General features: G+C 41.3%; 1 protein-coding gene across 3 annotated transcripts in view; it reads left to right on the top strand.

Moving 5' to 3' along the window:
- The window catches only part of LOC102296347 (neurabin-2), a 32,822-nt gene extending 18,088 nt beyond the window's left edge, over nucleotides 1-14,734 (top strand). For all 3 annotated transcript variants that reach the window (XM_014339902.2, XM_014339895.2, XM_014339896.2), the window contains exons 6-15: nucleotides 3,586-3,718; nucleotides 4,140-4,260; nucleotides 5,020-5,124; nucleotides 5,611-5,746; nucleotides 9,159-9,302; nucleotides 9,434-9,487; nucleotides 9,674-9,805; nucleotides 9,959-10,056; nucleotides 10,180-10,276; nucleotides 10,589-14,734. In XM_014339902.2, the coding sequence (XP_014195388.1) occupies nucleotides 3,586-3,718; nucleotides 4,140-4,260; nucleotides 5,020-5,124; nucleotides 5,611-5,746; nucleotides 9,159-9,302; nucleotides 9,434-9,487; nucleotides 9,674-9,805; nucleotides 9,959-10,056; nucleotides 10,180-10,276; nucleotides 10,589-10,642 (1,074 nt within the window). In that variant the 3' untranslated portion in view covers nucleotides 10,643-14,734. The remainder of the gene's footprint in view (nucleotides 1-3,585; nucleotides 3,719-4,139; nucleotides 4,261-5,019; nucleotides 5,125-5,610; nucleotides 5,747-9,158; nucleotides 9,303-9,433; nucleotides 9,488-9,673; nucleotides 9,806-9,958; nucleotides 10,057-10,179; nucleotides 10,277-10,588) is intronic.
- Nucleotides 14,735-15,946: the final 1,212 nt, after the last annotated feature.

Raw genomic sequence — 15,946 nt, forward strand, 5'->3', positions numbered from 1 at the left:
GTGACTTCTCAAGCAGAAACGATATTTTTTGAAGTAAAAATGTTCAAATGCACCAAGTTGCCCAAGTTTAAATGAACATTTTAATATTTGTCGGTGTTTGTTTCTCTGGGACTCTGCAGCAGTCTGTGAGCCACGCTGCCAAACCCAGTGGAGCTTTAAAGTGAATACTGTTATAACAGGACAGAGCCTCTTAGCTGACCAGGCAGCTAGCTGGTCAAATCAGTAAAGAGCCTGATGCCAAGGGGTTATTATGATTATGCAAAGTGAACAAACTACCAGCATATGTTTACCTATTTCAAGAGAGTAAAATTGATCCTGTGTTAAAAAATCAATATAGATTAGTAAAGTAACAAACTTCAGTGAAATACATTAAGGAGATTGTGAGTATGGATTGGACTGTAACTCACGTTTAAGTGCGTAACCTCCATTGGTTTTACTCGCTGTTTAAATCCTATGTAGTACCACAATCAGTACTGTGGAAATGTTCTGGACTGGAGGAGGTTCTCTTGTGAAGAATAGCCCAGATTAAGTCATAATGATGTCATTAGCTTTATCTCAGCCTGAAATCTGAGACCATAAATTTCAGAGAGATGGCGTGAGTTACAGTGGATGAAAATCCCTGTCATGTTACATTATGGGATTCTTCTTCAGAGTGGGCCTAAATTAGGACTCTAATGCTTCTCCCAACAACCACGCCTTAATCTTAAGTTAATATATTACTAAACTGCTGAAGAAGCCAATTTATCTTAAAGCGTGTTTGCTGTTTAGTTTTGTGGCAATTTTGACTTTTATTTTAAGGCACCTGTTGTAATATTGGAGCGTGTATTGATCTTCTGTAGAAACTTTTCTATCATTGCTGTTATGTTCTGGTCACGGCTGATGGCCCCGCCCCTCCCTGGTTCTGACAGTTTCTTCCTGTTGTTTAGGTTGTTTACTCCCATGAATCTAGGTTACAGGTGCATGTTAACTTTAAGGGTCAGCTTTTCTGTTCAGAGTACTTCTGCAGGGTTACAGACTTTAAAGGCGACCTTGTTCCTGTCGTTGGGTGCACTTTACTTTTTTAGTTATTTTGTTTATGTTCTACCTGCTGTTTTATCTTTCTCTTTGTTTGTGTGTTTGTTTTCCTGAGGAAAAGTAGAGATTGTGTTTCTGACATCTTAAGGGAACACCCTAAAGCTTCATGTACGCACAGACACACACGCTAACTAAGCTTTAAAGTTACTCGACAGGAAGGAAGCGTGACAACAGGAAGCAGTCTTACAATCCCGCCCTCTGACCCTGTTTGTGTCACAGTATTTGTGTGTGTACCTCCTACACTCGAGGGAATGTAATAATGCTGTTACATAAAGGCCTATGGGTCTGTGTGTACACACACACACACACACACACACACACACACACACACACACACACATATTAGCATATCTGCCAGACAGGGACAGTGAGAGAGAGCATATCAGTGCCAAAATCCCACTGGGCAAGCCTGAGGTTGCCATGGAAATGAAGCCATGTGATCACAGAGGTGGTCACCAGGGAGACAGATGCTGCTGACCTTTTTTAACAGGGGGGGTGTGGGGTGGTTTGGATGGGCTTCAGTAGAAAGATATGGAGCACAGTACAGTACAGTGAGAGTGTACGGACTGTGTCTAAAGCCACAATAGATGTAAATGGTTATTGTGAGATAATATTTCTGGATGCTTCGCCCAGTATCGCAGGCTAATGATGTGCAGTGAAGATCTAATGCATCAGTTAAAAACAAGGGAAGTATGTAGAAGCGTACTTCCCTAGCATGCAAACATGCTACCTGTCAAAACCAAGCCACAGCGAGACCCAGCGTCCTCCTGCATGTCCTGGTCTGTGTGCAGTGTTTGTAACCTTATGGCTCTAGAATAAAAAGAGCTAAAGCTGCACCTTTTTCAAAGCAGCACTGGATCAGAATTGGAGATGGGAAAAGTGTTGAGACGGAGGTTTATTATGAGGCTCTCCAGCTCCCCTCAGCTCATTAGTTCTGGTGTGTGTCCTTGCACCTTTTGATTGACTCTCACCGTTCTCGTCTGCTCCCATTGGAGAGCTTTAAGTTTCTCTTAGGAGTTGATCAAGATGAAGCCAGAGGTAAATGCATATACAGCTTATTCACTGTGTGGACAGGAAGAACAACTTTAAGTGGCCTCAAATGTTGCTGTATGATGAGACATGTGTATAATCTAATAATAATACAAGAATAATAGTATACACACTCAGTATATACGTACATACCTTTTCAAAAAGGTGTTGTTTTCACATTATGATCATTTCTGAGCTTTAATTTGTGATTTTTAATTAATTAATCAATTGTTTTGCAACTAAGAGGTGTCTAAAATTAAATTAGGTGCACCTTACAGGATGAACCACTTTTCCCTTCATAACTGCCTTAATTATCCATTGCATAGATTCAACAAGGTGCTGGAAACATTCCTCAGAGACTGTCGTTCATATCGACGTGACAGCATCACACAGTTGCTGCAGATTTGTTGCCTACACCTAGAGGCCATTTGAGTGCAGTGTGTTGGTGTGAGATGATTTGAGTTTTGTGACATGGGACAATATCCTGTTGGAATATGGATACGCTGTGGTCATAAAGGGATGCACATGGTCAATAACAATACTGCTGTGGTGTTAAAATGATGCTCAGTTGGTACTCACGGGCACAAAATGTACCATTAAAATATTCCTCACACCATTACACCACCAGTGGCCTTATCCACTGATACAAGGCATACAGTGGGTCCATGCTTTGATGCTGTTTATGGCAAATTCTGACTTCTGAGAGTAAGAGAAAATGAGACTCATCACACAAGGCAACATGTTAAAAATAAGCTTTTTTAACCTTTATTTGACAGCCTTGCAGTGAAGAGTAGACGGTAAAGTGTTTCCCCAGAGAACTGCTGCTCACTGGACATCAACTGTAAACCCTGCAGATGGTGCTGTGGGGAAATCCAGTGTTGTGTTGTCTGAACAGCAGTTTGTGAAATACTCATACCAACCTGTCAACAACAATATGTTCAGACTCCTCTTTCTTTTGGGCACAGCTACAGCTTCTTTGTGCTTCCCTTGTTTCCTTTCTATTCTCTACAGCTCCTGTCCAAAGAAGAATAATTGGAGAGAAAGAAAATCCCCAGTCTTACGCTTGGTCTTCTTAACCATACCTCAGTGCACAAAGTTCCTGTTTAGATATTCGGTTTAACAAGTGGTTGAACAGGTGTTGCTAACGTAGTAGCCATCTTCGTTCTTGTCTACAACGTGAGCAAAATATCCCCAAACAGCTGATTGAAAAAGACCTTTTTCAAATGGCAGATACAGTTTGATTGATGATGTTTAAGGTTAAATATTTCAGTTTTTGTATGAAAAATGATTGGGACATATACCTGAACATGCAAAAAGACGTGTGTAGCACATCAGCATCAAACCTTCACCAGTCACTGTGAGCTTATGAGGCTTTCATGTAGGAGTTCCTCAGGGAACTTTCCGAGTGCCTCTGTTTTTACACTTAGCCCTCTCAGTTAGATGCATTTGGATTAGCTATCTAATCGTTTGCCCTCTGCATAGGTCTTTACCACCTACTCTAATGAAGATTACGACCGACGTAATGATGACGTTGACCCCATGGCAGCGTCAGCTGAGTACGAGCTGGAGAAGAGGGTCGAAAAGTTGGACCTGTTTCCCGTCGAGCTGGAGAAAGGTTTGCACGCGTCTTACATGTCACCGAGAGTCACTCAGTCAAGCCTCTTATGTAACTGTACACACTCACACAAGAGGCTGCAGTTAGTGGACATACACTGTCGCTCTAACAGCTCCATTATCCCCTTATGGGATTAAATTTAGCACAGATTGGCCTAATTAGTAGCCAGTAACTCTGAAGGTAATGGATTTGAACCAGCAACCATGCGTGACGGCTGCTCTCAGCACTGTATAATAGCTATAATTTCACTAATATTTAATAGCTTGAATGTGGATAAATCCCACATGCTTTTCCCTGCCACTCTATAATATGATTAGTTATTATGATAGCAAAATAAATATGACAGGATTCTAATTAACAGTAATGATGTATTTATGTTTTCAGCACTGAGATATGGCTCTGTTGTCTGTGTGTCTTTCAGACAGTGACGGCCTCGGTATCAGTATCATTGGTATGGGTGCAGGAGCTGATATGGGCCTGGAGAAGCTGGGGATCTTTGTTAAGACGGTCACCGAGGGCGGAGCTGCGCAGAGAGACGGCAGGTACCTTCTTCAACCTGCCTGCACCGACTTGTATCTAAAAGTTGGAAGTAGCCACCATAACATTACGCATTTTTCATTCTTTCAATTTTATTTATATAGCTCGAAATCACAGCAACAGCTGTCTCAAGGTGCTTTATATCGTAAGGTAAAGAGCCTGCAGTAAATCAAAGGGAACAGAGAAAACCCAACAATCATATGACCTCTAGGAGACAGTGGGAAGGAAAAACTCCCAACAGGAAGAAACCTCCAGCAGAACCAGGCTCGGGGAGGGGCGGCCTAGACCTAATGCAGCATAAGGGATGAGTCGAGGTCACATGATCCAACACTATGTGCTTTATCAAAAAGGAAAGTTGTGAAAAAGCAATAGTTGGCCCTTTTTTGTAGGCTTAACACTATTTTTCTTTGGACAGCAGGCATGATTATTGATTATTAGCTAAATGTACACTTTTGCCTTAAATGTATTTCTTTGCAAACTTGATTCTTTAGCTGATAGTTGCTCACTACTGTTACCTTCTTCTCATTAGTGTGAGTGCAAGTTTTTAAAGCTCTTTGTTAGAGACACCAGTTTAAAATAAACAGGCAAAAGCATAAAATGCCACAGGCTAGGATGTAACATGGAGCCAGTGCTAGTCCACAGGCCTGTCTGGTCAAAGACACTCATAGTTACATTTGTCGTTGCATGTGAGAGGTGTGTTCACTGAGCGACCTTGGTCTTCTCCAAACATCGCTCTGCATACAGTGTTCTCTTTGTGTCTGTAGGATCCAGGTGAATGACCTCATAGTGGAGGTTGATGGGACCAGCCTGGTTGGTGTTACTCAGAGCTTTGCTGCCACTGTCCTCCGCAATACCACCGGCAAAGTCAGGTCTGTGTCGCACTCACTCTAAACACGCACACAGTTGTTTTCATATCTTTGTGAGGACATAATGCTTCCTGTAGCTGCTTCCCCTAACCATCAAGAATGAGTGTCTAATCCTAACATAACCTCATTGCAATCGTGACGCTAAAACCACATTTTGAGCCTCGTGGGCATTTTGTCCCCATAAGGGCTGCTGGTCCCCACAGGTAGAGTAACACTCCAACGTGTGGTCCCCACATCTGCATTTTTGAAACACATTTCACATTATGGAAGCTCTTTTTGTCCATTAGTGGTATAAATTGCATATTATTACTCTTTTTTTTTTAGTTGGTGTGTTTTGAAGCTCTGGAGTTTTTCAGGTTTGATGTTGATACAGTGAATTTTTTCATGTTTTCCACATATGCAGTGTGTACAGTTTAGTTTGTGTAAAATGTTTCATTGTTTCCTTTTCTTGCGAATGACAAATCCTACGTTTTTGGTTTTGTTTTCTAGGTTTGTGATTGGCCGGGAGAAGCCGGGGGAACAGAGTGAAGTGGCTCAGCTGATCCAGCAGACTCTGGAACAGGAGAGGTGGCAGAGAGAGATGATGGAGCAGAGATACAAACAGTACATGGATGATGATGAGGAGGTACATGCTACACCTCTCTGTCGTGTGGGAGGGAAAAGAACAGCCACTGATATCATTTTCGAGGCACAGCTACCACACCAACGTTGGCTGGGTGCACGCCGCGCAGACATAGCTCAGTAGGCAACTCCCCCGTGACATTTCATTGTCCTGCCCTGCGTGTGGTCTTCCTGTTGATGCGCTGCTGAGGGGCGGTTCTTGACACATGCCATGTGACACATTGCAGCAGCAGCGCTCTCAGCTTGAGAGGGTGATAAACACAGTGAATGCTCAAACACAGTCAGTTCTCCTCACTGCACCTCCTTTGTCCTTTGAAATAGTCCAAAATAATGAAAAAGTCGTTGTTTTTAGTCAGTAAACACAGAATCCAAACACACTTTGGCCTGCATTTGGAAGGCAACATTGCTCTACTTCACAAAGATATCCTACATGTAGTCATTAAATTCATTTTCACAAGCCTTTTGATGGTGTTAGTGGTTGTTAGCCACAGGAAATCCAACATGTGTGCATGGGAAAATGCCTGTCTGTGCTCCACCACATGCCATTTCAAACTCAGTCCAGCATCTCCACCTTCTGGTCAGAGAGAAAACTGCATCAATACAGAAATCATTGAATTCCTAGTTTCTAGGGTCAGGTTTCATAATTAAAACAGTGGGACCAGGCTATTTCCTACACATGGCTCATGGGACAGAGTGTGGCTTGTAGGCTGGGTATCGTCACTGATTTCTAGAATCGTCTCAATTCCGATTCACAAGGTCCTGATTCGATTCGAATCGGGGAAATTTTGCCTCAGACAGTCAGAAATATTATAATTCTGGTCATTTATCGGCACATATCCATATTTTTATAGCTATAAAAAGAAAGCTGAGACTTTGTCAAAGGTGTGAGCATCACAGCAGACGCTTTAGTGTCAAAGTAACTGAGCATAAAACACAGAGAAACATGTTTTTATAGCAGAGAACCTTAAAAATATTGTGCAGTAGCACGAATCAACATATAAACATCACCTGATGCTGCTGAAGTGAAGCAGAGGATTAATTAGAGACACAGCTGTTGCAATTTAACATCATTTTAAAAAGTTTACATTTCTTCAGTATTGAACAGCAGAAATGAGACTTTCTTGTCAGAAATCAGTTAAATTTAAAAAAAATAAATAAAACCAGCAGCAGACAGCGCTGTACACAACAGTAGAGAGAGAGAGAGCTGTGCATGAAGTGTGATTTTATTGTGGTGGAAGCAAAAGAGGAAATTCATGACGATGATGATGTGAAGCTTAGTTTGATCTTCAGTCGTTTTTGGTTGTAGAGTATTGAAACCTGCAGCTTCGGAGTCTAGCGCAAAAAAGACGTAAACACAAAGCGCGGACCCGCCGACGCATCAGAATCTGAGCGCTGACGGCTTTACGCGCCGTCGGCTGAGAAAGCAGACATCTGTGATGCGTCGGCGCGTTGTGTTTACGTCTTTGTGCTGAATGCGTGTACCTGCTCTGGTTTGCTGTTTGGTTGTTGTCGAAATTTTGTGAGGTTTAACCTGAGATTCTGGCATGTCGGGCAAAATAAATTTACATTTAAAAATCGATTCAGGATTCTAATGATAGACTCCTAACATTTCATCACTCTACAGCCTAAAATGAAAGAGCTCTGATTTCATGCCTGGGGGCAAATGTCAACTCAAGGCTTGTGTACTTTGGTTTGGTTAGCCAGAGAAGCCACAGAGCACAGCTGCAGTTATCAGAGGATGTTGATATGGACGGCAGCGTGCGCTCTGGTTTGCTGCAGTCTTGTAATAAATACAGTTACTTTACAGTATTTACCTCAAATTGTGTCTGAGTAGGAAGAGTAAGCAGAGAGGAAGACACGGTACAGTCATTGTGCAAAGCAATCATGTATTAAGTAATACATTTTAGTTAATGCGTTTGTTAGCCTGGAAGAAAACATGCTGGACACGGGCTAATGTGAGGCTAATTTACTTTGTAACACAAAGGAGAAGAATAAGACGAATGATCAGCAGGCTGTTATCGATTGTGTGAATGCTTTTAGTGGAAGACGATGTGCTGGCTGCATTTTGTTCCAAGGGAATGAGTCTGAACTGTCAAACCACTGACCAGATCGTTTCTTTCACTTAATTTGTGACTGCATACTTGACCTAGTTGCCATTTATATCATTTTATATGACAGGTACTCCTGCCAATTAGATTATGAAGAGACAGACGACTCAAATGTACCACACAGTGCTATGAGTGTAAAGCTAATGCCAGCAACTAGCTAACATCTAACAAATGACTAAGTTCTGTTTGAAAAAATAAATAAAAAATAAAATTCACTAATCATGTTTAGTTTTTTTGTAACGGTTACCTTTGGAGATGTTGGTAGGTGACTGAGATACCTTTTGTCTACCAAAGCAACCTAGCTTTGCACTAAGTAGCATAAGACTGTTTTAAGCTAACTAGCTTAAATAGTATAAGCCACCAAACTGTGAAACCACATGCATGAGCCTAGCCAAGAGTCCTTTTTGACTCTTGGAATGACCAAAACTTACCAAATGGACTTTTGACTTCAAACAATCGCAACTGAACTCCTAAACCCAAAGGGACGGTGAATAGTGTATCAAACATGAGCATTGAAAAACCAACTAAATGTGGTGGTGCCGTAAGCCTGCATTAGATCTGAACGCCACCAGATGCCGATTGCTCTGATTGCAAAAAGATTTTGGGAGCATGGAAAAGGCTTTCTGACCTGACTGCAGACAGTTTCCTGGTTAGCTACTTGTTTTGGGTCATACTGAATAACACATTTAGTCTATTTTGGTAAAACTATTTTTCCATTGGATTTTCTGTTGATTTGCTCTTTGGCTAAAAACCTGGAGATTGACAAGCGTCCGGCAGTGAGCCGGCGGGTTCAGACCCAACCCTCCTCTTTCTGGTGTTTTTGTTGTTGTTGTTGTTGTTGTTTTTCCTTTCAAACCAAGATAGAGATGGACTAGAAACTAATGAAGCACAAACCTGGAAGTCAGTCTTTTATACCATCTATACCAGGGGTCCCCAATCCCAGTCCACGAGTGCCGGTGTCCTGCAGGTTTTAGATCTCACCCTGGGTCAACACACCTGAATCACATGATTAGTTCATTCCCAGGCCTCTGGAGAACTTCAGGACATGCTGAGAAGGTCATTTATCCATTTAAATCAGCTGTGATGGATCAAGGACACATCTAAAACCTGCAGGGACACACCGGCCCTCGTGGACTGGGATTGGGGACTCCTGATCTATACTAACCAGCTACTCCAGCTCCATATCGGATGCAATCATTGGTCTGCTATGTAACCTTATACCTGTAAAACCTACTCATACAATATGTATAAAATATCACAACTATTACCAAATGTAACTGTATTTGTTGCGCGTGTGTTTACCTGCAGACAGGTGAATATGCGACAGACGAGGAGGAGGAGATGAGTCCGATGTTTCCGAACTCGATAGAAGTTTTCGATCTGGCAGAAAACCAGGAAATGCTGTCCCCTGTGGAGCTGGACCCAGAGAAACTGGCCCACAAGTTCAAAGAGGTACATGTGATATAAATGATTTGGATGTTAATGTCATTATTTTATTCTTGTTTACAGTTTTACCTAGCTTGATTTTTGTTATGTTTATTTGTTTGTTAAAGAAATCAGATTGTTTCTCCCTCTGTCTGCAGCTCCAGATTAAACATGCAGTAACCCAGGCTGAGATCCAGCTGCTCAAGAGGAAGGTGAGCCTGTTTAACACACACTTATACACATGCAGGCAAAAAACCCTCAAAACAACAGCACATTCAGGTTGCACTGCAGAAGAGAATGTACACATGCATAACACCAGTTCTTTTTGGCTCTGTGATGACTTAATGCCTCCCACATACCACCTCCTCCTCCCACACTGACCCCCACCCCGCCTCCAGCTGGCTCACGCAGAGCAGGATAAGTTGCGTTGGCGGATGGAGCGTGCTCAGTTGGAGCAAAATATCCGGGACAGTAAAGAGAGGATGGAAAAACTTGAGGGCTACTGGATGGAGGCACAGTCTCTATGTAAGGTAAGATAGTAAACCTAAACTTCAAAAAGGCACGAGTGAATCAAGTGTTTCTTTTTTTTCCCTCATCCCTTAAAAACTAAAAAAAATGAGCTCACTGCCACCCTAAAACTAGTTTTGTTATCATTTACTCACAGCGAGTATTTGTCTTTTCAGGCTGTGGATGAACACCTGAAGGAAACTCAGGCTCAGTATCAAACCCTGGAGAGGAAATACAGCAAAGCCAAGAGGCTGATCAAAGAATACCAGCAGAAGTAAGGAAGGAGAAGGAGGGACAGAATAAAAAGATAGGAGTAAAAAACACCACCACTCCAATGTGTGTGTGTGTGTGTGTGCGTGCGTGCGTGCGGGTGTGTGTGTGTGTGTGTGCATTTTAGGGAGATCGAGTACCTGAAGAAAGAGACTGCTCAGCGTCGGGCAGAAGAGGAGAGCGAGGCAACACACAAAGAGGAGACAGACAACCTGCAGGAAAAGGTTCGCAGTGGACTCACCTGAATCTCTCACTGTCAGGTAGCAGAGCTTTTCCCGAGCAGGAAAGGCAAAGGAGGGTCACATCTTGATGGCAGTGTTCCTCCATTATGTTTTAGTACACTGCTCAAACAAATTAAAGGAACACGTCTGATCTCAGTCTGTGCTGCTACAGAGGGAAATGATCAAGCTGCAGATTATCGTCCCACAGGTTTTGTTCACTTGATGCTCTGCTTCAATTAAGTGTTTCTTTAACACTTTTCATAAAAGGTTTAACGTTATATTTCTTGAAGTTATCATCCACTATGTTTTCCACAGATTACAGACTTGGAGACCAAAGTGGATGCCTTGAAGACCCCCAATCCCTCCTAGACTGCTGCTACTTCCTGCCTCCTGTCTGCGACTGAAGGAGGAGGAGCTCCCCCATCATCCTACCGCAGGGGGGCTGTAATTTATTCCAATCAACCATTCACTGCAACGGACAGGTAGCAGAGGAGGGAAAAAATCCCAGCAAGTAGAAGAGAGGACCGTGGAGAAGGAAAGACTCAACCTCTCATGTGACATCTGCCAGTGGCTTAGTGCTCCGTCAGTCAACAACAAATCCCAGAATGCACCTTCTATCATATCCAGAATCCTCCTTTTGTGTCTTCCTGGCAACTGGCTTGGCATTCAACCCGGAAACCATATTCAGCAACTCAGTTTGTAGACGATGTGTTTTCTCCTCTCTTTAGCAGCATCTTACCCAGGTTCTGTGAATAAATCCGATTTATTAAAAACAAAAAGCGCTTTTAATAACCAGGCTCGTCACAAAGTGCTTTATAGAGCGACAGAGGGAATGAAGCAGAGCAAAAGGGACAAAAGGACTGCTGTTATTCGACCTTTGAGAGAAGAGGACGAGCGTGTTCTCTGCCCGTGGCGATGCTCGTTTTCATCTGAAACTACCAGGAGAAGCGGTGACCTTATTTTTAGAGACACGACACCTTTCAAGAAGTGGAACCTCGGTAGTAAGACTCGACAAAACTCTGATGGCCACCGCACCGCCCATTAGCGAAGTAATAAAAACTATGGAGCAAGATGGCCTCCGTGTTTCAAAACTGTCAAAGCCCAGCTTTTTGCTTTCTTTTTTCTGACCTAACTCTCTGCAAACGGTGGTATTAGTAAAGAAGAAGTGTGCGTTTCAGGTCTGAACTACGTGGCGTAACGTTTGTATATATTCTATACATTTATTTAAAAGTGTTAAAGTGGCTTAAGCAATTAGATGGATCTGGAATCTAAGAGTGAGGCGGTGACGCCTTACTGTGGAGGGAATGGTTCAGTAGTCCTCAGTCTGTTTCATCTCTTTTCTCTCAGCATCAATGGCAAACAGGGTGTGAATAGTCTAATTTGTGCTTGTAGAACTTCTAATTGTGTATATCTGTTGGTGTTTACTATATACTCTGTGGGTTTACATGCACACAAACCTGCTTTCAGGTCAGCCGTGCACTATATTCTCACGTGTAGGAAGGCTTCCTTTCTCGTTTTAGAATATCCTCTTAGCTCGCACTCTTAGCTACTACCATATACATAAAATATTAAAAAATCTATCGTCCAAACATGTCATGGAAGCAGAGAATGACTACAGATAGAAACTGATTCATTGAATTGGCAATTGAGGTCAAATGCAAAGTGGAAAACAGCACTAAGATTAGAGAATTTGCTCATTTAAAATCCTATAACAATATACTGGATATTTACTAAAAAGATAAATTCATAATTTGTCCAAAAGCAGGTCCAATTATTACTAACTTTTAGATTGGAGTTTACTGTTATTACTGCCACTAATATCCCCCATCAATAATAATGTTCCTATATTGCGCAGTAAAACTTTTCCAAGCAATTATATACCTAACTAAAGACTCATATGAAATGTAATTTTCATTTTAATTATTATTATTATTTTATTAGTATGGAAGACTAGTATGGCCACGGGGGCCTTTTTTTTTTTTTTTTTTGTCCCTAAAAACAGGTGAACAGAATCAGCCTTTTGGGATTTACTTACCTGGATGATTGAGCATGCACCAAGACTCCCTAAAAAACCAACTTTGAATTTAACTTCAGTTTTTTCCCCCAGAACTATCACACAAATACTCTTCCAAAACTAGCAAGTATAAAAAGTAAGTGGAAACTACTACTGAAAAAATTTAAATTGATCCCCCAGTTTTTGTTTTTCTTCATTGGCTGACTTAAATTTCCAGATCATAAATTGACTAACATGATATAAACGGAGTATAGTGAAACACTGGACACTCAAATATTAGATTTTATTTGAACATTAAAAAACAAAAACATAAAATCTTAAACTTTACTAGCTAAAAGTTACTTTTATGAAGTGGTTTCTGTTTCTGTAAGTGTTATTGTAATAGTTTAATAGTTTCTTTCGTTTGAACATTACATACTGACTAGTCAAATGTCACTAGTTCTAAGTTAGTGACATTTCTCCGTGGTTCTGTATTGGCTAATGTCATTTGGCTGTCGGTTAGCTTGTTAGGCTATAAGTGTTGACTGACAGTAGTAGTTGTTAGCTGGCAATATGTTAATTTAACTTCCCAAAATCACAAACTAGAACTATCAAGGATGCCAGAGTCTTTGCCAGTTCTGTTTTATATTGATATTTGTATCAGTATTTATCAATTCTCATTAGCTAGTAACACCTCACTAGCTAGTGAAGCCTGCTAGCATAACAGGATAGTGTAGCCACTGAAGTGTTTGTGTAACAAGACCGTCACATGGATATGAGCATTGGGGTTATTCAGAAAACTGTGTGCATGTAAACACACTCCACATATCTTACATTAGGAGAAAAGTAGAGGGTCCCGGTGCCAGTATTATACCTATAGAAAATGAATTTAAGTTAGCGATACATGCCTGACGTAGTTGAACTGGTTGAATTTAAAAGTGTTATTATAGCCATTAAAGGTCAGGTGTTTCTTCAGGAATTCAGTAACCAATGTGTCGACTCCATCTACCTGAATATGATTTCTTTTCTTTTCCCCAAACTCCTCTTTGGTCAGATCAATGTAATGAGTTGCAACTTTTTTAAGATTAGCAGAATCAAAAGGTTGATTTGCTGAGGCTAATTAGATAAGGATTGAACCTGTGACACTGTGGTTACTGTACGCTCTATGTTTATAAAAAATAATGTGAAAATTATAATGTGGACCGTTTCAAATATGAAACTTGTATTCATGGGAATGGCAAAATGGTGCTCTGAAAGATGGCCTTTACATGTGAAACGAAATTCTGAACTGGTAGATTATGTATTTTGCTGCTGTCATTCCCTGTGGTAACTGTTGTTATGAGCGCCTGTGTTAATCAAGATAGTAGAGAGAGTAAAGACAGTAGAGCTTGCTGGCAAGCTCTGATTAGCTCACATTATTTGAAAAACCACAAGTGGAGTACAATCCCGAGATCTAATTAGGCTACTTAAGCTTAACTCATAATGAATGGAGCAGTTTTGAGGTTGACAAGTTAAAACCAATCTCTGCAGCTTTTTCCCAAACCTTAGCCACACTAGCACCCTGGTTCTGAGAATGGTACCATTTGCATCGTAACTTTGCTCTCATTATCTTCAAGCCCATTGTACCGATGTTCATAGTGCCCAGAGGAAGCATACCGAGTTTCCCTTTTGCACCAACAGCCGGTTATAAATGTTAATTCATCAAATATTAAGGTTCTAAAATCCACTAATGTTAGCATGCTAACATGTTGCTAACGTGTAAGCCTGCTCAACATTACCCTGCTGGGCCTGCGATCACGTTCGTATGCCAGTGTTAGCATTTCGAAGCACTGCTGTGCCTGAGTATAGCATCACAAAGCTTATAGCATGGCTACATGAAACCCAAAATAATTTTGACAAATCACGACTATTTAGATAAAGTTGCTATCTGCTTGAAAATGAAAAGTTGCATTTCCAAGCTTACTTGCTAGGTAGAAGCATGTTTTCCTGAGGTATTTGCTTTAAAAAAAGCAAAAGAAAAAAAAAAAAGCTTGTTTTGCTAAGACCAATCTGCCCCTGCCTTCAGCCTCAGCCTGGCTTTGTTCTTCACACCCACTCTGTTGGAGCTGAAACTGATCTGAATCTGTGCTTCACCTTTGACCTACAGTATTTGTGCATTAACAGATATCTAGAGAGACATGGGGGCAGAGCTTTAAGTCTTTTTGCACGTTTCTGTTTGAGAACTGTCGGGGGACGTGGAAACAAACAGGAATATGAGGACATTCAACCACCAGAAAATAATCTTTTGTGTTTGTACTGTTTGGCTGATGAACATGGAGGAGTAACTCCAAAATCACAATGTATGATTATTTTCATGTAAGAATTCTTCTTCTTTTGCTAAAAAGACACCAAGTATTTGTTCCAAACCTGCAGTATGTTTTAAAGTGTTGTCTTAATAGATGGAAGCAAAGGTGAAAGAGCATTTTTTGTTTTAAAGGAATGAAAATCAGCCATAAGCAACTCACTTGAGTATTTTTATTTCTTAAGTATTTTTTATTACAGTTTCATCTCGGTGTTGAAACAGTGTGAGCTGTACAAAAGCTGTTGTATCACCAAATCGAACCCTGGTCACTTTGGGTTTTAATGTCTAAACACAGGAAGTGATCAGCTTGCCTTTTTATGACCTATAAGTTAACCTGCTGCTTTTGCCTCTAAAAAGCCTTCCGATGTTTGCTAACTGTAGCTGACTGTCATTTGTTACCCTTCCCGCCCCATCCGCTGTGTCTACGTTGGAAAAAACAAAATTAGCTTGTCCTCATCAGTTTAAAGATAATACCAGTGATTACAGACAAACTGCCATATTGGTAGACTGACTGATTGTAGCACTACGCCATGTGAGAGCTGTTACAGATTGATTTTTGATAATAAACTCATCATTTGCCCCCAGTTCATATTTCGGGGAATGACCTTCAAAACCATTTTCGTCAACAGGCGGCCTCTGAAGTGAGAGGGTTCAGTGCCTTGCTTGTAGGTAAAGGATTACGGTTCTTGTCTAATCACTTTGTACATTTCAAGGAGTCATAACTGATTGTTGTTGTTGGGGGAGGTTATAATCAGTGTTAAGTAGCCAGTACACAGAAACTGCTTAATAGGTCATTCACAAGTGTCTCAGGTTAGTCAAAATTAGATCTGTTTGCGAAAGTCAGACAGTTAGCCTCTCCATCTGTTCATGTCCTTTATGGACAACATATTCTAGATGTAGCTAAAGGCCGTGTTGGTTTTGGTTTGGTGGCGTTGGGAATTCACAAGTGACGTGGTCCTTTTAGGCTTTGTCAAGTGGTTAACCTCTAGCTTACAATGTTGTGCTTTTCTGCGAGGATGAGAATTGCCCTGCCCCTGATTGAGGATGAGGTCCTGCCTTGGGTATCCCCGGTTCTTGTTCAAGACTGGAGAAGTGGAGCCAGAGATTAACACATTGATTGGTGAAGGGTCTGCAGTAATGCAGATGTAGTACCAGCTTATTGCTGTGAAGAGAAAGCTGAGCGTGGAGCAAAGTTGTCAATTTACTGGTTGGATCTATCCCCATCACCTGTGACCTCAAGCTGTGGGCAGTGACCTAAAGATTGAGATAGTGGATACAAGCATCAGCTTCCTCCGATGGGCGTCTGGTCTCCTCTTACAGATAAGATGACACACTCGAA

This window comes from Haplochromis burtoni, unplaced genomic scaffold, assembly GCF_018398535.1.
Source record: "Haplochromis burtoni strain Fernald_Lab_line unplaced genomic scaffold, NCSU_Asbu1 Contig_312, whole genome shotgun sequence".
NCBI lineage: Eukaryota > Metazoa > Chordata > Actinopteri > Cichliformes > Cichlidae > Haplochromis > Haplochromis burtoni.